Source organism: Gigantopelta aegis, chromosome 12 (assembly GCF_016097555.1).
Source record: "Gigantopelta aegis isolate Gae_Host chromosome 12, Gae_host_genome, whole genome shotgun sequence".
In the NCBI taxonomy this organism is placed as follows: domain Eukaryota; kingdom Metazoa; phylum Mollusca; class Gastropoda; order Neomphalida; family Peltospiridae; genus Gigantopelta; species Gigantopelta aegis.
This window is the reverse complement of record NC_054710.1, coordinates 38,383,164-38,409,690: the sequence shown is the minus strand read 5'-3', so window position 1 is coordinate 38,409,690 and position 26,527 is coordinate 38,383,164. Positions and strand designations below refer to the sequence as shown.

General features: G+C 38.6%; 1 protein-coding gene across 2 annotated transcripts in view; it reads left to right on the top strand.

The window, feature by feature from the left end:
* The window catches only part of LOC121386200 (protein capicua homolog), a 91,252-nt gene that overhangs the window by 38,653 nt on the left and 26,072 nt on the right, over window positions 1-26,527 (top strand). For both annotated transcript variants that reach the window (XM_041517031.1, XM_041517032.1), the window contains exons 3-8: window positions 5,632-5,814; window positions 14,024-14,181; window positions 14,848-15,033; window positions 17,700-17,853; window positions 23,178-23,398; window positions 24,901-25,192. In XM_041517031.1, coding sequence (XP_041372965.1) covers window positions 5,632-5,814; window positions 14,024-14,181; window positions 14,848-15,033; window positions 17,700-17,853; window positions 23,178-23,398; window positions 24,901-25,192 — 1,194 coding nt within the window. The remainder of the gene's footprint in view (window positions 1-5,631; window positions 5,815-14,023; window positions 14,182-14,847; window positions 15,034-17,699; window positions 17,854-23,177; window positions 23,399-24,900; window positions 25,193-26,527) is intronic.

The following is a 26,527-nucleotide window of genomic DNA, read 5'->3' as shown; positions in this document are numbered from 1 at the left end:
CAAGTAGAGAACAGGTTGTTTTATGGAGGTAGCTACTTATGCAGGTTAGTCTGCCAAAGTTTTTGCCAGGGGGTATGGAGGGTTAAAATTACGTACCCTAAAATCTTGGAAATTATTGACTATATATTTTTTAATTTAATATATTAGATTATAATAAGAGAACAACTGTTTAAGTTCATTGAAGTGCATGAAATGTGTCCATTTTCAGACCTTGGTTTTTAAGGTGTGTGGGTGCGATCGCACTCGTACAATGAAAGGGGCGGGACCTAGCCCAGTGGTAAAGCGTTCACTTGATGCGCGGTCAGTCTAGGATCGATCCCTGTCGGTGGACCCATTGGGCTATTTCTTGCTCCAGCCAGTGCACCACGACTGGTATATCAATGGTCATGGTATGTACTACCCTGTCTGTGGGATGGTGCATATAAAAGATGGGTCCAGGTCTTTTGCCCTTTTGCTTAATGAAAATCCGGTCATTTGCCCCACCCCCCCTTCAAATTTATTTTAATTGTGTAAATTATTCAATATTTTTCTTAAATATTACAACTGAGATACATGAAGGCATGAATATGTATGTCGCTTCCTTCCATTTATTATGGAAATAAATTAACGAATTACGAAAAATATTTCTAGAATCACACACACGCACCTATCATTACCAGTGAACTTTGTTTACAATAACATCAAATATCTGAAAATCATCTAATCTACTTGATAGTCATGGCCTCCAAAACAACGGCTTTGATCAAAAGACTAAATGTGGCATTGTGTATATAGGCAGAATAGGATGCATTTAATAATCTCACATCTGATTAATCTATGATTACAAAATTCGCTATAGAACTTGGGAGTCCCAGTCAAATATTAAAAAAACTCACTAATCTTTTCAACTTAGAATCACACACACACACACACACACACACACACACACATATCATTACCAGTGAGCTTTGTTAATCAAATATCTGTTTTCTTAATTACCACTGATGTTAATTAACAGTTCCGATCGGTATTGTCAAGTGAAAATCATTTAATCTACTTGATAGTCATGGCCTCCAAAACTACAGCTTTGATCAAAAGACTAAATGTGGCATTGTGTATATAGGCAGAATAGGATTAGGTGTGATTAATAAGCATGAAAGGATGCATTTACTAATCTGATTAATCTAGGATGACAAAATTCCCTATATAACTTGGGTTCCCAGTCAGATATTAAAAAATCACTAATCTCTTCAACATGGAAATGATAACTAGTAATAGAGGTTGTCCAAAGCTTTGCTATGAAGGACATTCTTACACCAAGAAAGGAACCAACAAGACCACTCTTCACTCTTCCAGTATGTTGATGGTGATAAGTGTCTGCAAACCACACTGAAGGGCATAGGCCATTTTATCAGACTGAAGTGAAAACCACCCTGAAGGGCATAGGCCATTGTGAAAAAGTGCTTTGTAATTATGTCATGTAGTATTGAATAAAATGTTGTTTTATTGAATATGTTTTAATGTTTCGTATTAAAAGGGGCAAATGTCCGGGGTGGCAAATGTCCAGGGGGGCAAATGACCGCAAGCCATAAAACATCCCTTGCTGCTAATCGAAAAGAGTAGCCTATGCAGTGGTGACTGGGTTTTCTCTCAATATCTGTGTGGTCCTTAACCATATGTCTGACGCCAAATAACCATAAATAAAATGTGTTTAGTGCGTCGTTAAATCAAACATGTCTTTCTGTCTTTCCTTTTTCATGTACATGAGTAATATTAAAAAATGTGTTAGTATTATTAGTATTATTTAGTGAAAATATATCTCGACCTGTAGAGGTGAATGAAGTTTCAAAAATCAATTAATAATTTAGTTCTTTTTTAAACTGTATGACCTACCCTATATTGTCATGTCTGATCCTAAACCATTGTCCCATTTTTGCTTTTGCCACCCCCCCCAAAAAAAAAAAATCCGGAGTGGGTAAGCAATTTAACAAACTCCTCTCTGTAAACATTCAAAACTCAAAACAATTTTTTTTAATGCACAATACAATGTAACAAGATAATGCATGGTCTTGTTCAGTGTATTCGGTAGTGAATTGTCACCAGGAATGGTTATGTCAGTTGCTAAACTAGCCTACAGAGCACTATATCCATTGTCAGACAGACATCAACAAATATATTGGCAAGATTTAACTTGTTAATTGATAGACAAAAAAACCCGTATATTCTTGTACAGACGTGAAACTTTATCCAAACTGGTACACACATCAAACATGTCAAACCGGCTCTGTTAACAGTGTTATTGTGTTCCCTGATTGCCGACGACATCCCTATCGCAAGTAAGGGAGGCATTAAATTAGAAGACAATAGATAAATAAGACAAACACAGTCATGACTCTGGTTGTACTTTAGTTATGCTAGCTTGTTAATTAATTGGGATTGGTGATTCACACCTTTGTTACCTTGTTGACATGTGCGAGCTTTTACTACCACGTGACTTGTACAACCAATCAGAACACACGTTTTATTAAGATATTTTCCTACGATGAAACTTTAAAGCGAAAAGAAAAGAAAGTCTAACGTGGGTATTGTAATTGACAATGTAGAAACTTCTTGTTACTGCATTTTATAGAAATTCACTTCAAGTTGAATATTAATATATATACTTATTTATTTGTTGACATTATTATCAATGGAGAAAAAACTCATCGTGAGTTAGCGGTGTTTTTTTTTGGGGGGGGGGGGGGGTTAAAAAGCCACTAGCCCATCGAGCTACTGGTTTTGCATTTGTCACTAGCCCTGTGTTAAAAAGCACTAGCCCGAGTGTTGGGCTAGCAGATTTGTCGAACTCTGGTAATTTCAATCTGACGAGTGTGAAAAACAGCACAACTTAAAAATCGACAAACGGTGCACATAAAATAAAGTTGTATATTTATTTCCACTGTTAACAAAAACCAACACTTTTCAAAGCTCATTTAGGTCAGGTCAGGTAAAAGGTTTAACGTGCGTATATACCACGAAGGTTTCACACACGCCTGCCCTGGGCTTAATCTCTGGCCTTTGCCAGTGACTAAGTCCAGGACAAGGGGGGTGGGGGGGATTGAGTTTGAAGTGGGCAGAATTTTGAATAAGTATTTAGTTGCGTCCAGCGACTGCGCGGACCGACTAGTAGACACCGAAAATGGTCCGTGTTCTGACTGGCTGAATTTCGATTCCTTCGGGTCTAACTAGAAAAACCTATGTCTACGGAGAATAACTGCACCTATCATCATGTCCGGACTAAGAATTTAAACCCAAAAATAAGTTTGACTGCTCGGCCGAAAAGGTTTTAAGGTGATTTGAGCAATTGAACGGGCGCCAAAGTAAAATGCGTTATCTATTTATAAAAAAATAAACATAAGAATTTGGAAGCTCGATCGAAATTTTTTTAAAGTCCAACTAAGCCCAAAAAGGAGGTTACCTGTCCTAGTTGGGGTTGGCGTCTACGGGGACGAGATGATGTAACCGTCGTTGAAATGGGGCACCAACTTCCTGAAGTCGTGCGCCCATAGGCATTGGGCCAGTGGGAGGTACTGGGCGCCGGCGATGATCTTGATGATCCTGTGGACGGTGTGATTGTCCATCTCTTTGTAGAGGATCCCTTGTCTATACAATCCCTCCCGGCGCGAGGTGATGACCAGTACCTTCCCGATTCCCCGTAGATCCCCAGGATTGATGGCGATCTCGTTGCCATCCGGGAAGGTCTTGAATTCTTCCTCTTGGATCCCGCCTGGCAGTTTGTAGGGATCCGAGACGTCACCGATCACGTACTTGGAGTACTGACTCTTGATCTTCGACTTAGAGAGCTGCCACTGGTCCCTGGCGGAAGCAGAAGGCCGCGTCTTGGCTGGTTGGTCCCCCGGGGGGGTCACGGCCTTCCGCTTGGCAACTCCAACATCCAATGTCGCCATCGCGGAGTCCCCAGTGGATGGGGGTCTCGACGCTGATGAGCGACGGGCGAGAACAGGTGATGCGGGCCGTGGTGCACTGGGATGCTCCTCTTTCCGCTTCTGCACGGTCGGTGCGGTCGGTTGACGAGTCGTCTCCTTCCGCTCCGTCTGGATTGGTTGTGTTTGGGGCAGCGACGCAGACAGGACAGCCGCTGGCGGTTGAGCCACCAGCTTTGTCCCCGCCTGAGCTGCCCCTGGCGCACGTTTCTTCTTCCTTGTCCTCTTCCTCTTGTTTGAAACCGCGTCTCCGTACACCAAGGTCACGGTTGCCCGTGACCCGGTGTACGCGACACGGTATTCCAACAGCAAGCGGTAGCTAGCCATCAATCCCCCCAGGTGGGGGCGGGGGGGGTAGGTTGAGAGCACACGAAACAACGTCTAGTCTCATCGCTAGTTCGCTTGGGAGTCAAACAAAGCTCATTTAGCTGATAAGAAGGTCCTTTTATTAAAACATTAAACATTAAAAACATGGGAGTGGCTTCCATGTAGTCGTTAAACTGGTATTTCTCTTTGTTGAACAAATCGGGAAATACTGGTTTAAGAGATATTTTTGTAGACGTACCAGTCAAAATCCAATCTGAGCTACACTGCTTATTTTATTTATTTTGGAGAGTGCAATTTTTCACTTTCCTTAGCATATTGGAAGTGTGCGATTTTTCATTCCACTGGATTTTTCTAAAACCAAGGACTGCATTTTCAAAACATTTCTAACCCATAATCACATAGACGGGGCACTTAAGATCTATTCTTGTTTTATTATTAAGTACCCTGAAATAATTTTCTGGCAGAAAGCCTCTCTGTGTGTGTACAAATAATTGATATCAGTGTGACTGTGAATAAGGAAATTGTTTATGTCAAGTATTTCCTCCTCAATATGAACAGACAACAATGTATTTCATTTATGCACTTGTTGATCATACACTGTAATACATGCACCGTGTAGTAAGGTCTATAAATAGATACACACATACATGAGTGTGTGTGTGTGTTTAGGAAGTGTGTGAGTAAGTTCCTAACTATAAAAATTAAGGAGTGTCAGACCACTCGCCTAACAACAAACCACAAATAACAAAACAACATGTGACTATGAGGTCAGGATTGGTAAACCATTTGACCGTTGCTAGCAGAGGGTGGGATTTGTGCAAGTAAAAAAAATAAAAAAAATAAACTGTCCTTTTAAATCATAAATGTGCCCTTTTTGTTTAGCTCTGCCCTGATTTCTTAAACCTTTTTATGCCATTCTCCTCCTTTCCCTGATTTCTTTCCTTTTGTCTTCTCCTCCCCCCATATAGTTGCAGTTTAGATATAGCCTTAATTTTTTTTTTTTTTTTACAATTTCTCCTAGTTAGCAAGTACATAAAACTGGATAGAATCGCAACATGTTGTAGTCTTAACAATTCAACACTCAATTATTAATTTTTTTTTAAAACATATAAAACAAATATATACAACACAAACTTTTCATTAATGAAGGTCTTTAACTGAGCTGGCCTGTTATGGTCAACATTTATTGTATGAAAATCCTAAAATTGGAAAAATTTAAAAACACTTAATCGCTTTCATCACAATTTATACCCAATGTTTCGGCAGCCTCTGTTGTCTACGTAATATACATCTTTACTCAGAAACAGCTACTTAATATAATATTTAATTTTCTGTATTACAGAGCCTTCCACGAATGAAATCCGCGTGTATCCATGGCACTCGCTGGTTCCGTTTCTCACAAGTACCGGTGCCCCGAAGCCGCCCGCCATACCTGACGAATCCAGCCAATCACAGATCAAGCCAGAACCGGGGGTAGATCCTACCACACGCAGTGATCAAGCACCTCATAGTGTCGCTGAAACAAGTAACTAGACTCATCTTAAAAAATGTTTTGAGGGGTTCGGACGGGCAAAGCTACAGGATTTCACAATCTGATTAAAATTAGCTCTACTGGTCTCACCAGTAGATCTAACAGCATTGCGTGGACTCCCATGTCCAGGTGACATTTCATCTATAAATAACAATTTAAATATCGACCAATTACACTTCGCCTTTTATAACGTTATTCGGGAGCATACAAATTCTAAAAATGTTGGGCGAGACTATTTATGCAATAGGCAAACTTGTTGATCTATTTCAACATTGAAAAAACAGGGGGGAAAATGCAGTAATAAACTCTGGATTGTATACTAATATAAAAGATTTTATGGCTATACCATCACGGTTTAATACATTTTATATAGAAATTTATATTGAAATTAGTTTCCGGCATACTTTGTAATTCACCCGAATCATTTCATAATCCCGAATGTTTTCATATTCTTTTCAAATCACTGGCATGATTTTGCAAGTAAGGTTTTGATTGGTCGAATGAAAGGTCAACTGGACATGAGCTCCAACGAACTGCTGTTAGATCCACATGTAATAGTGGAGCTAATTTTAATTAGATTGAGGATTTCAAATTTATGGGGAAACGTTTTCGTTTCTGTGCTCTATGGTCACTGCAAACCATGGAAAACAGTTTTTCAGTGACCATGATACTAGTGGATTGTATTACTAGACCTGTATGTGAAAAAAAAATGAGGGAAGTGATTAATTGCACCAGAAACTTAGGGGGCGAGACGTGGTACAGTGCTCGCTTGATGCACGGTCGGTGTGGGATTGATCCCCATCGGTGGGCCTATTGGGCTATTTCTCGTTCCAGCCAGTGCACCACAACTGGTATATCAAAGGCCGTGGTATGTACCACCCTGTCTGTGGGATGGTGCATATAAAATATCCCTTGCTGTTCATCGAAAAGAGTAGCCCATGAAGTGGCGACAGCAGGTTTCCTCTCTCAATATCTGTGGTCTTTAACCATATGTCTGACATCATATAAATAAAATGTGTTGAGTGCGTTGTTAAATAAAACATTTCTTTCTTTGGTAATGGGTAACAGACTTTTGGTTCCATGATTTTGCGAATTTGCTACCAACACACTGCTGGAAATCTTGCATCCTGAAGTAGGGGTGTGTGGGATGTAGCCGAGTTGGAAGAATCGTTTGCCCGAGATGCTTGGGTCATAGGATTGGAACCCCCCCACCCCCCCCCCACCCCCTGTCATGCTTTTATTTTAAAGTTATTTTTAGCGTTACTGCCTTTGTTGCGGCTAGGTTGTTGCAAGGTTGTTACATGATAGTACAAGCAATGCAAGCTAACATTTAGCTCGCGTAAGGTAGTCAGTAATTCTGCAAGCTTGCTGCATGCATGTTTTCATTTGTGAAAGCATGCATAAGCTTGCTGCATGCATATCTTCAACTGACCGGCGTCGTGGTTAGGCCATCGGTCAACAGGCTGGTAGGTACTGGGTTCGCATCCCAGTCGAGGCATGGGATTTTTAATCCAGATACCGACTCCAAACCCTGAATGCGTGCGCCGCAAGGCTCAATGGGTAGGTGTAAACCACTTGCACCGACCAGTGATCCATAACTGGTTCAACAAAGGCCATGGTTTGTGCTATCCTGCCTGTGTGAAGCGCAAATAAAAGATTTCTTGCTGCTAATCGGAAAGAGTAGCCCATGTAGTGGCGACAGCGGATTTCCACTCGAAATCTGTGTGATCCTTAACCATATGTCTGATGCCATATAACCATAAATAAAATGTGTTGAGTGCGTCGTTAAATAAAAAAATTCTTTATCTTCAACTGTACAAGCTTCCCGCAAGCATGTTTTCATTTTTGCAAGCTTGCTGCATGTATATCTTCAACTGTGAAAGCATCTCTACACTTGTGCAAGCTTGCGCATGGTTCCACACAAGAAAGGCTTTGTTTGTGTAGTTGAATTTGAACAGAAAAGTTAGTTTTTTTTTAAATTCATAACTTCTCATATGATTTATCAAATTCAGTGGGAACAGTGGCTAAACAACCAAACATACATGTAACAGATTTAGATAGTATTTATACTAATAATTAAAACAAAATTAATATTAATACATACGAATCATAATGCAATATAAAGAAAGAAAGAAATGTTTTATTTAACGATGCACTCAACACATTTTATTTACGGTTATATGGCGTCAGACATATGGTTAAGGATCACACAGATTTTGAGAGGAAACCGACTGTCGCCACTTCATGGGCTACTCTCCCGATTAGCAGCAAGGGATCTTTTATTTGCGCTTCCCACAAGCAGGATAGCACAAACCATGGCCTTTGTTGAACCAGTTATGGATCACTGATCGGTGCAAGTGGTTTACACCTACCCACTGAGTCTTACGGAGCACTCGCTCAGGGTTTGGAGTCGGTATCTGGATTAAATATCCCATGCCTTGACTGGGATCCGAACCGAGTACCTACCAGCCTGTAGACCGATGGCCTAACCATGACGCCACTGAGGCCGGTAATAATGCAATATGGTTAAAACAGAATCATCTTGTAATGATTGGCCCCAAAAATAACAACATATGCATGGCCATGAGAGGATGATATGGGCCATGTTTGGTTGAAATTAGTCTGGTGGAATTTGATAAGATGTTGAAAATGTCTGAACCAATCAGAGGCCAGGGTGGCCATCTTGGATTTTGAATCCGTCCCCAAAATAGCAATACTTTGTCAGGTCCATGAGAGGACCATTTCAAAACAAGTTTGGTTGAAACCTGGATGGTGGACCTTAAAAAGAATTTTTTTAAATGTCTCAGTCAATTGGAGGCCAGGCCAGCCATCTTGGATTTTGAATTGGCCTGAAAAATAACAATACTTGGTCAAGGCCATGAGAGGATAATTTGGAATAGATTTGGTTGAAATCTGCTTATACGTGGACCATGCATGAGAAGTCAAAAACAACCGTTAATCAAAGGCCAGATCGGCCATCTTGGATTTTTTAAACTGCCCGACTGCCCGACTAAGTTTGATAGAAACCTGCCTGGTGGACCCTGAGAAGAAGCAAAAAAATTCAGAGGCCAGGGCAGCTATCTTGATTTTAAATCTGCCAGAAAAATAACAAACTTGCTCAGGGCCATGAGAAGATCATTAGGAATACATATGGTTGAAATTTGCATGGTGGAACTTGAGGGGAAAAAAAAAAAATGTCTCAGTTATTCAGAGGCCAGGGCGGCCAACTTGGAATTTTTATTGGCCTGAAAAATAACAACACTTCGTCAGGTCTGTAAGAGGATCATTTGGACCAAGTGTGGTTGAATCCTGCTTGGTGGAACAGGAGAAAAAAGAAAAGAAGAAGAAACAAACAAATGACTTTACACCACAGTGTGGATGGATCTCCAGAAACAAGAAGAAGAAGAAGAATATAGGACCAGGAGCTTTTTAGCACATCAGTTTAGTCAAGACTATCCCACATACTTGGAACATGTCTGTCATACAGGTAAACTAATTTTGTAGCCTAAGTATCTGACAACATGTAGCACCTATTTTTTTGTTTTAACTGTTCATGTTGTTCACTTTAAAACCATTGTTGGTTTTTAAAGAATTATACAAAACGCAAGATGGCTGCCACTAATGATGGCGCAAGCTTGTAGGTAGATCGTCGCAAGCTTGCGGGAAGCTCGTCACAAGCATGCGGGAAGCTCGTCACAAGCTTGCAGAATGCTCGTCGCAAGCTTGCGAGATGTTTGTCACAAGTGTGCGGGAAGCTTGTCGCAAGTTTGCGGGAAGCTCATAGCAAGTTTGCGGGAAGCTCATAGCAAGCTTGCAGGTAGCTCGTAGCAGGCGTGCAGGAAGCTTGTCGCAAGGTTGTAAAAAGGTTGCAAATACAAAGCGTGCGGGAAGCTTGACCCAAGCGAGCGGTAAGCTCGTCGCAAGCGTGCGGTAAGCTCGTCGCATGTGTGTGAGAAGCTTACGAGATGCTAGTTGCAAGCATGTAAGAAACTGGTGGGAAGCTTGCTGCATGTAGGCAACAAGCTGGTCGCATGGTTGTAAAAACGTGACAAATACTAGCTCGAAACGTGGTAGTTACTACCGTGTAAAATATGCTTGTTCAACCTTGTTGCAAGGTAGTTACCAGCTATTTATTGAGCTTGCAATTTTTGTTTGGGTACATGCTTCATTTGATTAAGAACACACTAACAGAGACAATAGTTTCTGTGAAATCTTGTAGCTTGAGTGGGGGGGGGGGGGGGGAGGACCTAGCTTAGGCCTTAGAATTGACCCCTCCGTATGACGAGTTAACCACGCCCACCGTGACACGTGATGCAAGGTTAGACAAACTTTCAATAATGGCTGCCAATTCGCATAGGTCGATAGCAAAATCAACCGATCTGCCGATTACCTTTTTGCCTTAATTTATTTACAAATATCGTTGTTTAATTAAAAAGCCGACAAGAGGAGACATTCAAGTATTTCACTACAGGGTACATTTACGATGACAACGTGATTTAAATTGACGAAACAATTTTCACTTCAGTAAATTTTTATCGAAGCACAAGAACCCGGAAGTGAACGTCGAATGCAACCAAAAGAACATTTTAAAAATCCCATGCTAGTTTTTCTTGTCAGAACTGGTAAATTAAAATGACTTGTTTGTTTCTTTTTTCTTCTTCTTTTTCATCTTATTTTTTGTTGCTGTTGTTGTTCGACTTTTATATTAATGGAATCCCGATATGCCAAGGAACAAGAGAATAGAATGCGCGGCGACGACCCGGCCTCGACCCGCTTAAAACCGTCTTTATTTTTAGTCGGGTTGCGTTAAATGTTTTGTTTAAAAAAAAAAGAGAGAGAGGGACGTGAGCAGTAACATTAAAATACCAGGAGTGTGGGAATGCTATCAGTGTACCATAATTTTATGCACGAAAGGTTACAAAACTATAGCAGGATACAGTCGCCTGTGCCAAAATTATGCAGGCAGTGGTTTAGATTGTGGGATTGCGATGTTTATGTGGGTATATTCTTACATAGCTGCACTGCTTGAATCAACCGATATACGTCACTTTCCCTATTTATGAAACCAAAGCCATACACGAAATAAAATAAAAATAAAATAATAATAATAATTAAAATCACAACTGGCCCTCCAGTTATGTATACTGACATATTGGCCCGTCTCCGTTCTGACAAGACATATTAGGGCTGTTTACGTTTGGGTGCCCCATCCCTTTATAAAATCAGGCTGTCTAGCACACTCTTTTGAAAAAGTTGGACACAATTAGGAATGAAAATATAGAAAATGTAGGACAAAAGTAGAAAAACTAAGTATTCTGAAGAAAAAGTAGGAAAAATAGGACAGACCAAAAAGTACGAAAAAGTAGGATAGCTGGACAGTCTGTAAAATATTTGCCAATTAAGCCAGTACAACAGTGTTTAAATAAATTATAAACTCGTTTTGTGGCAACAGCTGTTGGGAATCAAACTTGAAGCTTCTGCCCCCCCCCCAAATCTCACACACCCCGCCCATTAGTTATCCTAATGTCACACAAAATGTACTCACAAAGCCTTATCTGTTCTAGAGGCATAGGCAGATAAAAAATAGTAATAAATATTATAAGACAACCCATGCCTTCAGAACTATAATAATAAAACAAAATAAAAATTTAATTTTTTTTTATTATATATATATATATATATATATATATAACCAAAAAAAAAAGCGGCAAAATTATATATATATATAACATGAAACTAAACCACAGATTGCAGTTTGCACAATTTGTTTAATATTTATTATGAGAATACTTCCTAACATTTTCTTTTTTCTCAAAGAGAGGGTCTTTACATATTAATCCCCATGCAAATTGGTACAGGTAAATATAGGATTACCATTTGATGGGTGGTGTCAAACTGAATCCAAGTCTTGGAAGTCTGAATTACTCCTTAGCAGCAATATGTCAAACACAAACAAAAAAAAACAAAATATTGTATTTAATGAAATTGTTGAAAGTGTTTCATTTTCAGCAGCAATTTCATCCCCTGCCCCAGTTTTTCTTTCACATATCAGTTGAAACTGTTCTATTATTTCTATCATTCTGTTCTCAATATCAAGATGCAATGTCATAGTTTGTCTTCAGAATCTCATTTTCAACATCTAATCAATAACTCCACATCCATTGGTCCAGTTGCTGAAATATATAAAAACAAACATATTAAGTATTTCACATCCATTTGAAGAAGTACATTAGTCTGTAACTTAATTATATATCGTTGTATTAATTTAAAGTTTAATTTAATTTTAAGAAAAATTTTTTTTAACAGGAAACAAAATCAATGTGACTAAACAAAGTATAAAATTAAAAAGTATAGCAGTAAATTAAGAAAAGTAGTGAACAATGTATTTAACTTTGATGATGTTATTTGATTTCCATTAGAAAGTTGCACAAAGCTACATATAAGATGGCATGTGGAAGAAGAAAAATGCCTATGCTTTGCTAAAATTTGGGGTATAAAATAATGATGAAAAACAAAACTACTGTCTCCAAAAGAAAATCATATTTAGGGTAGGTAATAAAAACAAAACAGATGTAAGTGCCTCATCTAGGTGGTTATGGGTTTGAAATGTTTTGAAATTAGGGTTAGGACATTACATTTCTAGCACCTTTTACTATCATTTATCTAAACATTAAAAAATATATCTATTAATTTCCAAGATTTTAGGGTATATAAGTTTAACCTCAATAGCCTCTGGCAGAAACCATTAAGTTGAAAATTCTAAGAATAACAATAAAGGAATAATAAAATGTCTTACCAGTATTATTATAAATTACCCAAGATTGGTAATTGATCTGCTGTTAGGTGAGTAATTGTTTTAATATATATTATGGTAAAATTGGGTTGTTTTAATTGAGGGGTGGGGTGGAGGGGGACTAATGGATAAGTTAAAGTTTGTTTTGTTTAAAGACATCACTAGAGCATACGGAATTATTAATCATCAGCTATTGGATGTCAAACATTTTGTACTTTTGACATGTATAGTCTAGAGTGCAAAACTGCTACATTAGTACCCAGGTATCTTTTATATATATACACCACCCAACAGACAGACTAGCACATACCACAGCCTTTGATATGCTAGTCATGATGCACTAGCTTAAATCGAATCAAACCGAGAAACCGTAACCGGCAGATTTGTACCGATTGCAAAAAATCACAATTATTATTAAAAAAAATTTTTTTTTGCTTCAAAACATTTCAGGGTCCCTACATAAAATTTGCCTAATTTATAACTTTCCAGACAATACTTCCTTATCCCCCTAAAGCTCACAACCATATAGGTTACTCCCTCACTCCCCCCCCCCCCCCACCCCCCACACACACAAAAGCACATACACACACACATGCAAACAAAAAGGAAAGGAAAGGAACAAAAGCTAAGACTTCCAAACGTTCCAGCAAGCTTGTTAATACTATCACTAACCCTAAACCTAACTTAAGACTAAATTAACTGAATGCTGAAATGATCGGAAGTCTTGCCAAAACTTTTATTTTGGCCATTCGTCTGACTGTGTGCAGTTTAACGACGGATTCTTAACGACAATATATACATCGAAGACTGATTAAATGAGTCGGTAAATTTCATTACATTGGAGGGAAAGTGATTCTTAAAATCTTACCTTCGTAGAATTTATATATCAGTTGAATTTTGATGGATTTCGGCAAAACTTCACTTTCAATACCATGTGACGGTTTCGCAGGAAAACACTGATTTTATGTCAGTCGTAGGCTCCGCATAGTTGTCAGCGCTGTTAACACTTGTCAACAGAAGTATATGTTTACTATGATTATAATTCAGTTGGAGGAGACAATTATTTTAACTAATTTTAATGCTAACTATACAAAAACGTTACACATCAAAAAAAAAAATGTTGTCTAACCTAATGGCGTCCAAGCAAATTTGGGCCCACGGTTTTTGAACCGCGAAACATGATTCATCCAGCGTGGTTGTCAATCACGCCGTACGGAGGGGTCATTTGTTTGCCTGAGTAGCTAGGGTCATATGATCAAACCCCTTAGTTTTATTTTAACTTAATTTTTAGTGTTAAGACCTTTAAAAAAAATAGGGGAGGGGGGGAGGATTACAAACTGCATAGTATTAAGCAATATTTTAGTCAAGATTATAGTTGTTGATTAACATCTGAAAAACATTTGATTCCAGCCTTTAAGGTTGACGTTGATGACGACGATGACGATGATGTTTTTGAGACGGTGCCGTTGTCCCCCAAGAAACCGTTGGTGCCGCGGTCGCCGACGAAGAGACGCACGAAGTCGCTGAGCGCCATAAAAGACAAGGAGGAGCCTTGCAGTCCAAGGAAGGTTCGTACTTATAGCATATTAAACAAGCTTCCGTTTAGTATCGATGTAATGTGCCAGTTGATAACATCATGAAGTGTTACGTCCCACTTGGCATTCTAGTAGGACGTATCACTTTCGATATGTACCAAGATATTTTTAACCATATGTGTAATAAAAAAGAGAGAGACACAGAGAGAGTGAGATTGGTTATGTAATTCTATAATTAAAGTTTATTAAAGGCATACTGTCACGGATTTAAGGACCTTATTTCTCTAAAAATGGATAATAAATAAAAATTTCATTAATTGTTGGAAACCAAATCTAGCTATTGCATCACCTTAACTAAACTATGATGGAGTGAAATCCATGCCAACCATCTCGGCAATTTTAGTTTTTGAATTATGGACCATTGCCATAATTCAATTATTTTTACAAAATATCATTAATAAATGGAGTATGGTGGTTATGAAGATGGTTGAATAAAGTACATTTAGGGACAAATTGAATTATTTTTGTTACGGTAATACTTTGTTAGGCCATTAAATAGGTCAGTGGTCTGTGACAATATGCCTTTAATACAAAATTGCTTTCCCTATTACATAATTATGAGCCAACTCCAATATTTTTTTCTACCATGTTAGACAGACAAGAATTACTATCAAAATGTTTTATTTTATTTTGTTTTAGACGAAAGACAAAGACCACATCCGTCGTCCGATGAATGCCTTCATGATATTCAGCAAGCGCCACCGCGCGGCGGTTCACCAGCGCCACCCGAATCAGGACAACCGCACGGTCAGCAAGATCCTCGGCGAGTGGTGGTATGCACTCGGGGTGGCCGAGAAACAGAAGTACCACGACCTCGCATCGCAGGTTCGTACTTATAGCACATTATAAAGGGACATTCCTGAGTTTGCTGCGTTGTAAGATGTTTTCGACCAATAAAATATTTCTACGATTAAACTTAGATATTAAATATATTTTCTTGTTTAGAATATCAGTGTCTGTATATTCAATGTGTTTCTGGTCTTAATATTTGTAAGAAGCCCAAACTGGATTTTGTCTTGAAATAATTTTGTAGGTACAAAAAAAATCTAATGAAATGAAATTTAACCTAGTACGATCAGAAAGTCTCTGTTAGTTGGTAACATCTTAAAAATTGCAGCAAATTCAGGAATGTCCCTTTAAACGAGCTTCCAGTTCGTATCATGTTTATGTCCCTCGTGAAATAATTTTCAGCTGTTACGAGCTTTAGCGAGTGACCGTGACAATTATTTCACGAGGGACATAAACATGGTATGAAATGGTAGCGAGTTTAATGTCCTATTTATTGCCCATAATCGATCTTAATGTATATCACTCCACTTGTTTGGTTGGGCGTTCATGTAAAAGGTTGTAGTGTGTAGGTTGACCTATGTAGTATTTTAAAAACCTATTAGTTCGAAGTTACATGTTATATGTAATACTTACTGATAACCATGCAATTAGTATACTGCCACTTGTACAGAGTATGACAAATATTTTGAAAAGTCACTAGCCACAGGGCTAGTGGGTTTGTGAAAACCACTAGCCCACCAAGATAAAGCACTAGCCCAAATCCCTGATCAATTATAACTGGATTTTTGTATAATTTTTGTAACATTACACATTTACGAGTATAACAGTAAAATAAAACAAACACTTAAATCATGTTGTAACTTTCAGTTTTTTGTCGTGTCGTACGTTTTGTCTTTTGTCAAGTGTGATCCATCGTCATTGTCCCGTTTTCGTTTTTGCCCTCCCCCCGGGGAAAAATAATTGAGCAAACTCTTGGTTGGTATCTAAACACACTATCAAAATAATTAAATTTAAATGAGGGTACAACAGTGTGACACACGGTAATAGATGGTTCAGTGTATTTGGTAGTTGGTTATATATTTAGGGCCTACTATTTATGTCGCCAGGAACGGTGATGCCAAATACAGGGCATTATCCCGTGTCAGACCGATGTCAAAAGAATATAACTGCGACATCTAATCCGTTGTTAATTGATGAACAAAAAAGGTATTATCTTGTATCGGCAACTGTGACGTATTATCCAAACCGCTACACGTAATAGGCCAAGCCGAGTCATTGCATATGCGGTTACTATTAAAGTAAATTGTTTTCCTGATTGCCGATAACCACATGTTAGCGAAGTGTTAACTTAGAAAACAATAGGTAAATAAAACAAACACTGAAATTCAAAGCATGGCTGGGGTTTACTTGATTGAGATTAACCTGTCGTCGCGATTGGTGATTTCCAAGTTCTTAGCCTAAAACATATGTGCGAGATTAACTACCACGTGACGTGTCTAACCAATCAAAACACGCATGTCATTAGACTTTATTTCCTGTGCCAGAAACTTGAAAGGGAAAGGTAAACAATGCATGCTGTAACTGTGACGATGTAGAGATAGACCGGCCTCGGTGGCGTAGTGGTTAAGCCATCGGACTACAGGCTGGTAGGTACAGGTTCGCAGCCCGGTACCGGCTCCAACCCAGAGCGAGTTCTTAAGGGCTTAATGGGTAGGTGTAAGGCCACTACACCCTCTTCTCTCTCACTAACTACTAACCAACTAACAATTAACCTACTGTCCTGGACAGACAGCCCAAATAGCTGAGGTGTGTGCCCAGGACAGCGTGCTTGAACCTTAATTGGATATAAGCACGAAAATAAGTTGAAATGAATGAATGTAGAGATAGCATGTTACTGCAGTTTGCAGACCTAGCTCAAGTGGATTATTATTATATACTGATTGCGTTGTTGATATTATTCGATGACAAACGTCACAATCAAATTTATTAAACGAAATTTCAGCCGAGAGAAAAAGAAAGAAAGAAAAGGTTTTGCGTTTCTCACTAGCCCGAACTTAAAAACCACTAGCCACGGGCGTCGGGCTAGCGGATTTGTCGAACTCTGCTTGTATAACAGCAACACGACGCGGTGCTCAAGCATGAGGGTGACTGATTTAATTTTTTTTGACCTATGTTGATTTTTTACAAAGTATTTGTCAAGATATAGCACTCCCTAAAATTTCTTGCTCCAGTCAGTGTACCATGACTGGTACATCAAAGGCCGTGGTATGTGATATCCTGTCTATGAGATGGTGCATATAAAAGATCCCTTGCTGCTAATTGAAAAGAGTGGCCTATAAAGTGGCGACAGCGGGTTTCCTCCCTCAATATATGTGTGGTCCATAACCATATGTCCGACTCCATATAACCATAAATAAAATGTGTTGAGTTTGTCGTTAAATAAAACAATTCTTCTTTTTTTTCTCCGCAATATGTGTTTGGTCGTTAAACATATGTCCGACGCCATATAACCGTAAATAAAATGTGTTGAGTGTGTCGTTAAATAAAACATTTTGTTCCTACCTTTCCCTAAAATTAGTAGTCACATAACCGTGTTGATATTGTATTTATCACAGAATATATTCTGACATAGAAATTGTATTTAACTGCATGGAGTAATTAATGGTGGTGTGTAACCGTAGAGAAATGACTTGTGTCTGTAGGTGAAGGAGGCTCACTTCAAGGCTCACCCAGAGTGGAAGTGGTGCTCCAAGGACAGGAAGAGATCCAGCACGATCGCGGCGGCGCTCAAACAGCGAGGTGGTGGTAGTCGGCGCTTGAGTTCAACAGACGACATGGATGACATCACAGAACTTGGTAAATATGTCTTTGACTTCTTTTCAGCCATCCATTCAGCTGATTGGGTTTTTTTCTTGTTCCAACCAGTACACCACAACTGGACAAAGGCCATGGTATGTGCTTTCCTGTTTGTGGAAAAGTGCATATGAAAGATCCCTTGCTGCATTAGAAAAATATAGCAGGTTTCCTCTGATGACTACGAGTCAGCATTACCAAATGTTTGACATCCAATAGCCGATGATTAATTAATCAATGTGCTCTAGTGGTGTTGATAAACAAAACAAACTTTTTGTTCTTTTCAGCCAGAAGCTGATGGAATTTTGTGCTATGGTCAGTTTTCAAAATAAGCACTTGTCCATTTGTCCTGACAAGTGAAAATCTGCTCAGACAAGCAAAATGTACCTCGGTGGTTGTCCAGTGGACAAGTAAAAATGTGTATTGAAGTTTAATTTTGAGAAATCAAAAATACAGTCCTACTTGAATAAAACAAAACATTTATTTGGACAAGTGAAAATATTGCTGGACAAGTAGATTTCTTGATGTTCTTGTCTGGTGGACAAATGAAAAATTCTGCTTATTTCTATCGCTGAGGGGTCAATAAACATCCATTCAATTCTACTGAGACACCCAATAGCTTAAGTGTTTTTATTTTCTAGTATGTTGTTTAAACATATTCATTCATTTGTTTCCACAGAGATATTGGTCCATGTAGTTTTGTGCTAGGGTGTCATTCATTCATTCATTCATTCATTTCTGGTGCTGAGAGACTCGATAGTCAATGTAACAGAAAAATCAACCTTCACTGAGAGGATTCAAACCACGGACTCTCAGTACTAGAGTCCAGTGCTCTACCAACTGAGCTAATATATATTTACTTGCTGGTGTGTTGTTAAACATTCATACATTATTTCATTAACTTATTACTATACTGAGTATCTTTTGTGCTAGTGTGTCGTTAAGCTGATTTTACTGTCATTATTTCATTAACTTATTACTATACTGAGTATCTTTTGTGCTAGTGTGTCGTTAAGCTGATTTTACTGTCATAAATTTGGTTAACAATAACCTGTTGGGGGCAGAACGTAGCCCAGTGGTACAGTACTCACTCGATGCGCGGTCGGTGTGAGATCGATCCCCGTCGGTAGTCTCATTGCGATATTTCTTGTTCCAGCCAGTGCACCACGACTGGTATATCAAAGGCCGTGGTATATACTACCCTGTCTGTGGGAATGGTGCATATAAAAGATCCCTTGCTGCTAATCGAAAAGAGTAGCCCGTAACTGCAGTCTTCGCCAGGAAAGGCGAGCAATCGCTCGCGCTCGCCTCCACACTCGCCTGGAAAGTTTTAAGCGATTACGAATCGATCGCCTTGCAATAAATTTTTATGATTTTGACAAAAAAAAATATCTCACCAATCAGACACAAAAAAACTATCTCACAAATAAATATGTGCAGTAACTATTGCGAACTGTTGTGTTTATTTGCATAATAACAATCTCGAACTGACGTTTTTATTTGAAATTCTTTGTTTGCACCGTTCGTGTGTTTACGAATTATCACGGAAACTCATTCAGAACTCCTTGACGGAATCTACAAATGTCACAACTCGGAACATCTCGGTTGATACCAGAGAAATTATGAAGGGCCGAGATATTCCGAATGAGACATTACAACAGTCCGATATCAACTTGAGTGTTCCGAATGAGGGTCATTCCATGTGAGATCACCCAATGGGTTAAACCCTACCCCCTCCAATTTCAATGAAATTTGGTATATAAGGTTATTTTGGCCAAAAAACCTGAAATTCCAAGTTTCAGCTTAATCGGACCAACAGTTTCCAAGTTATGGCCTTTTTTTTTTTTTTAAATTTTGTTAAAAAAGGGCGTGGCCGCCCTTTTTTAAATTGCCATAACTCAGCAACCAATGGTCCAATTTTGACAAATGAGGTATCATTGGAAAGGGGGGATTACAAGGAATCCAAATCTGGCATTATTCCTGACACTTGGGTTACTTTTGGGCTGATGACCTTTTGACCTTGAAATTGACCTTGTGGGACACGTGACTTTGAGATGACCTTTGATTAAAATTATAGCCCAACATGTTATCTACAACATATAAAAAAATTGGAGGTGGAAAATGTTTCGTTAGTCAGCAATTTCAGATTGAAATATGTTTACCTGCTGTTCTATGCTCTCTGTATAGACTGCATGCATTTCACTATTAAATGTATATAGTATGCGTCAACACTGTAAATGTCATGAATGTTAATGATACAATATAGTGTGGCAACTAGGCAACCAATTGATTACGGAAAATAGAATCTATAAATCACTACTGGTAGTTTTCTTCATCTTTTGTTAATTTTATATATTATTGTATTTCTGTTTATTTGAGGAGTCTGACTACTTGATCGAGTCACAAGCTTTCTAGTCTTTAACTATCCATGTTGAACAGACTTTGGAAATTCTGACGAGATAATTTTGGCAGATACTGTAATTCCCGGATGAAGATGATGTCAAGGATGGGGTGTTTATAACACAAAGTTATATCCCTTTCTGGAACCCAAACTTGTCTGCTTTTGACAGACAGTGGAACTACCTTGAAGGTCCATGAGGGTGCATGAACTTGACGTTATAGTCTCCAAATTCCTCTGAAACTTCATCCACCAAACCAATCCAAAGAATACTACCATCATAGAGGCTGCAGACAAAGTTTTGCGCCTTTATTTCTTGTGGAATTTGTTGTGAATCGTCATTACATTGTACTATCATCGAAATTGCTAGTATCTTGAATTTGTACCAATTCGGGTGGATTGGATTGTAAACTCAGTTTGAAAACCTGCATTGTAGACTGATAATGGGACAAAAAGATGGTACTGCAGGGTTTTGTTTAACTAGAGCTCATTGATTTATTAATCATTGGCTATTGGACGTCAAACATTTTGTAATTTTGACATAATAGTCTTAGAGAGGAAACCCATTACGTTTTTCAATTAGTAGCAATTGATCTTTTATATGCACCATCCCAGAGACAGAATAACACATACCATGGCCTTTGATATACCAGTTGTAGTGCACTGGATGGAGCAAAAAATAGTCCACTGACAGGGATCATTCCCAGACTGTCGGCGCAACAAGTGAGTGTTTTACCACAGGGCTATGTACCGCCCCTGCCATCTATTTAACTATGTACAATGAAATAGCATTTGTTTGGCATTTTTAAAAAGTTCCATATATATGACTATTTTTCTGCCATTTATTGCTGAATTGTGACAATTCCATTTTTTAAAATTCTTTATCCATTAAAAAAATTAGTTTTACCCTTCATTATGTATACATGTACTACAATGTAGGCCTATCACTAAGTGCTATAAGTAACTTTTTCCAGTTGGATTCTCTGCTGCTTACGGTACAGGCCTATGCTTGAAACCTTAGAAAATAAGTGTCAAATTGTGATGCAGTACCTATGGTGAATAAACAAATTATTATTTAGCAATCTTACCATAATGACTTGCTCAATGACATGATGTAGACTCAAAATTTTAAAGTACAAACATTCTTCACTTCATCAATAAGGATGTAAATGTACACACATAAGTGTGCTAGTAGGCCTACAGACCACAGATAGTAATTAATCTTTAAAATAATTATCAATACTAATTACATATATAAGTAATAAGGATCAATTAGTTCTTTTGTTTGTCAGTTACCTACTGGAGATTTTCTGATACTTACATCTTAATGGATCTTGGAAATGGAGGGAAATCCGAGATCTAATGGATAAATTTAAAATTTCTTCGATTTTAGATATTCATGCATCATGCTCTGAATTGTGGTTGGGGGGCTGCAGTTTCCTCCACATGGGGTCCAAAGTCCATTCAAGGGGCCATAACTTCCTTTCAGTGTAGTCCCCATGGTAATATAGTTTAGCCTGTTCTAAACAATATGAGATGTTGGCACAAGATGTTTTTGATAATTAGGCAATACATGTATTTCAAAAAATTAATTTTAAATCTGTTGGATGCTGGACAATATTGTTAGAACATTCATGACATTTACAGTGTTGATGCATGTACATTTAATAGTGCTTAAATACATGTCCAGTCTATACACAGAGAGCATAGAACAACAGATAAACATATTTCAATTTGAAATTGCTGACTAATGAAACATTTTCCACCTCCAATTTTTTTATATGTTGTAGATAACATGTTGGGCTATAATTTTAATCAAAGGTCATCTCAAGGTCACGTGTCCCACATGGTCAGTTTTAAGGTCAAAATATAGGTCAAATGGTCATCAGCCCAAAAGTAACCCAAATATCAGGAATAATGCCAGATTTGGATTCCTTGTAATTCCCCCTTTCCAATGATATCTCATTTGTCAAAATTGGACCATTGGTTGCTGAGTTATGGCAATTTAAAAAAGGGTGGCCACGCCCTTTTTTGACAAAATTTAAGAAAAAGAAAAGGCCATAACTCGGAATTTCAGGTTTTTTGGCTACAGTAACTCTATATACCAAATTTCATTGAAATTGGAGAGGGTAGGGTTTAAATTTCCCTTTTTTGGGGGTGATTTGACACGGAATGACCCATGAGCGGAAACAGAACGATTCCAGTACGTGTGTGTTTTTTCAAGGAGGAACAATGGCGGGAAAAGTTAATTCCGTGGAATTAAAAATATTTAAAGCATGGCCGATGACTGACCATTTTGGTTACAAAATCACAGAGAAAAGTGGTAGAAGTTACGTCAATTTTGTTTGGTGCAAATTATGTGCAAAAATACAAGAACAGTGTTTTAAAAGACCCAAACATTGGGGGGATTTGTAAAGCGAGCGTCACAAATTACATCAACAGCACAAGTATGGTGACAAAGTGTAATACCTCCCGGCATTATTTAGTGAATAGTATATATACATTTATTGAGGAGAGTGACTGCTCGCCTAGCACCATTTCAGGAGAGTGATCTTCAGCTCGCCTTGACTTTGCTCATGGCGAAGACTGCGTAAGTGGCGAAAGTGGGTTTCCTCTCTAAATATCGGTATGGTCCGTGACCATATTTCTGACGCGAAATAACTGTAAATAAAATGTGTTGAGAGCGTCGTTAAATAAAAGATTTCTTTCTTTTTTCAATAACCTGTTGATCATATCAAACCGCTTTTATATTCAGTTCAGTAAACAGATTCTGAGCACAATTCAAAATTGAATAATGAATATGAAAACAAACTTCAAGTGATAATCTCTATACAGAATATTGGAAACCAAGAATAATGGAACCGCCAATGAGATGTCGGTCCTCTTTTCTTTTCTTTTTTTCCCTTCAATTTCTGTTTCAACATTTCAGATGAGAAATTCTTTGAGGAGTCTGAGCTGAAGGAGAAGGAGGAAGAGAGCGTGGTGGAGCCTCCGTCGATGGTGTTTGATGCTCCTCTTGCGTACCCGCGCCTGGCGAGCATCCAGAGAGCCAGACCCCACAGTTTGTCTGCCGTACCCAAGGAGGACGAAATCCGTGGTATCGATCAAGCCAAGTCTTTTTTAAAGAGAGATCTGACTGGATACCCTGAGGCAAGTGTTTCTTATTCTTTATTTATTTTTTCTTTAGATTAAAGGATTTTTTATTTCTACTTATTTTTGTGCTTATATCCAATTAAGGTACAAACACGCTGTCCTGGGCACACACCTCAGCTATCTGGGCTGTCTGTCCAGGACAGTGGGTTAGTAGTTAGTGAGAGAGAAGAGTGTGTACTGATCTTACACCTACCCATAGAGTCGTTAAAACTTGCTCTGGGTGGGAGCCGGTGTAACAGCCCAAACTATACCCGGGGTTAAAGTGGACTAGCCTGTTTTATACCCTTAACCCTAACCCTCATTTTTTATTACTAACCTGTATACAAAATAAATAAATAAATAATAAATACTATAAAAGAAAAGCAACTATTGCTTTCATAAAAATAAAACAGGGTATCACAGATTAGTCATTTTAGAAGATATTTCGATATTCTCTCGCCCAAAATATATCTGGGCTAGTCCAGTTTATACCCCAGGTATAGTTTGGCAGGGGATATAGTTTGGGCCATTACACTGGTACTGGGCTACAAACCCTATACCTACTAGCCTTATGTCCAATGGCTTAACCACAACACCACCGACAAAAGACAAAAAATTAATAATAAATAAATGTATATTTTTTGACCAGTGGAGTGTTCAAAATGGTACAACATATGAATTAGTTAATGTACCACGTGGTATACAGTATGGACTGTACATCTCAATTTCTGTTTTCTTTATGTACACATGAAAACAATGATATATGTCATTATATCAAATTATATCAATTAAATAAAGTTTGTTTTATTTAACGACGCCACTAGAGCACACTGATTTTTTATCTTATCATCGGCTATTGGGCGTCAAACATGGTCATTCTGACACTGTTTTTTTTTTTAGGAATCCCACTGTCGCCACATAGGCTACTCTTTTATGACAGGCAGCAAGGGATCTTTTATTTGTGCTTCCCACAAGCAGGATAGTACAAACCATGGCCTTTGTTGAACCAGTTATGGAACACTGGTCGGTGCAAGTGGTTTACACCTACCCATTGAGCCTTGCGGAGCACTCACTCGGGGTTTGGAGTCGGTATCTGGATTAAAAATCCCATGCCTCGACTGGGATCTGAACCCAGTACCTACCAGCCTGTAGACCAATGACCTAACCATGACGCCACCGAGGCCGGTCTGCAAATTGTATCAATTCCATCATCTAAGCTATTCTGAAACCTGTCTAAAGTGGACCCCGAAATAACTGAAATCTTGTCAAAACCGGCCAAGTTTCATGGTCCAAATTTTCTGAATTCTAAAAAGTGACCCTCTAAACACCAATTCCTGTCTAAAGTGGATATGATTATGTATTTTTGTAGTCGATCTTCACATCAGTAGAGCCCAAGAGATAAATTTTCGATTATAATTGATCATTGGAACATCATGAGTTATAAGATATACAATATTAAATGGCCACTCATATAATATTCTCTGTGTATTTTTTTTTTTTATTTTCTCGGTGTTTTTCAGGCGTTCACCAGGGAGTCTGGTTTATCTGTCGGTAAGCCACACCCACTGTATCAGTCGCAGAGTGCTTCCACGGCAACCGATTTACCTCCCACCAGTCACCAGTACCAGCAAGTACAGCCGGTGGAACACGCCGTATCCATGGCACCCGGACACCCGTCTCACCCGATGCCGGTTGCCATGGGAGGAGACCACAGTCGAATGTCGCGGCGAACTGGTTACAGGAATCTCGGCTCGATGGGGGAGGAAGAGGACAGCGATGAAGAGAAGATGGTTATCTGTGAAGAACAGGAAGGTACGCGCAGTGTTCAACAAATGTTTCAGGAAGTCGCTATAGTCGAAAATCATTTATGGGCATATAGTTGAAGGTGTAGTCTTTTTTAAATTTTGAAGCAAAATTTAATTAAAAAAGAAAAATTTGCAATAGCTGTGATTATTTCCTAGGGTTTTTTCCCCTGCCTGAACCAGTGCACCATGGCTGGTATATCAGTTTTTGGTATGTGCTGTCCTGTATGGGAAGTACATATAAAAGATCCTTTGTTACTAACATAATTTTTTTTTTTTAATCTGGTTTCATCTGAAGACACCATGTCAGAATTACCAGTTTGACATCCAATAGCCGGTGATTAATAAATCATTATGCTCTAGTGATGTCTTTAAATAAAAAAAAACCTTTAGCTTTGCTTCTTTGAACCATACCATACAGAGTTACTTCCCTTCTAAATCTATACCGGTGTCGTGGCAGGCCATCGGTCTACAGGCTGGTAGGTACTGGGTTCGGATCCCAGTCGAAGCATGTAATTTTTAATCCAGATACCGACTCCAAACCCTGAGTGAGTGCTCCGCAAGGTTCAATGGGTAGGTGTAAACCACTTGCAACGACCAGTGATCCATAACTGGTTCAACAAAGGCCATGGTTTGTGCTATCCTGCCTGTGGGAAGTGCAAATAAAAGATCCCTTGCTGCCTGTCGTAAAAAGAGTAGCCTATGTGGTGACAGCGGGTTTCCTCTGAAAATAGTGTCAGAATGACCATATGTTTGATGTCCAATAGCCGATGATAAGATAAAGAATCAATGTGCTCTAGTGACGTTAAATAAAACAAACTTTACTTTTTTCTAAATCTATGGTCATTAATATATTCAAGTACTGAAATTAAATACAACAAATGTACTAGTGGAAATATACTAAAATTAAATTATAATGTGCAGCAAAAGTTTTTATTAATATAACAGAAAAACGTACACCTTCAACTTAATAGGCAGCATAAAGTAGTAGATTTTATGCCCTGAAGCACAATGAACATTTTATTGATCATTCATTCATTGATCAGTTTGTGCAAACTAATTATTGATTAATGAATCAGTGTGGTGTTGTAAAATAGACTACCTTTTTTTTCTCCATTGACAACAGTTTACCTGTAACTATTGTACATATAACTATATTGACAAACTTCCCTCAGTTATAGGATTTGCTCTTTCTTCTCAACCGGCCTCGGTGGCGTCGTGGCAGGCCATCGGTCTACAGGCTGGTAGGTACTGGGTTCGGATCCCAGTCGAGGCATGGGATTTTTAATCCAGATACCGACTCCAAACCCTGAGTGAGTGCTCCGCAAGGTTCAATGGGTAGGTG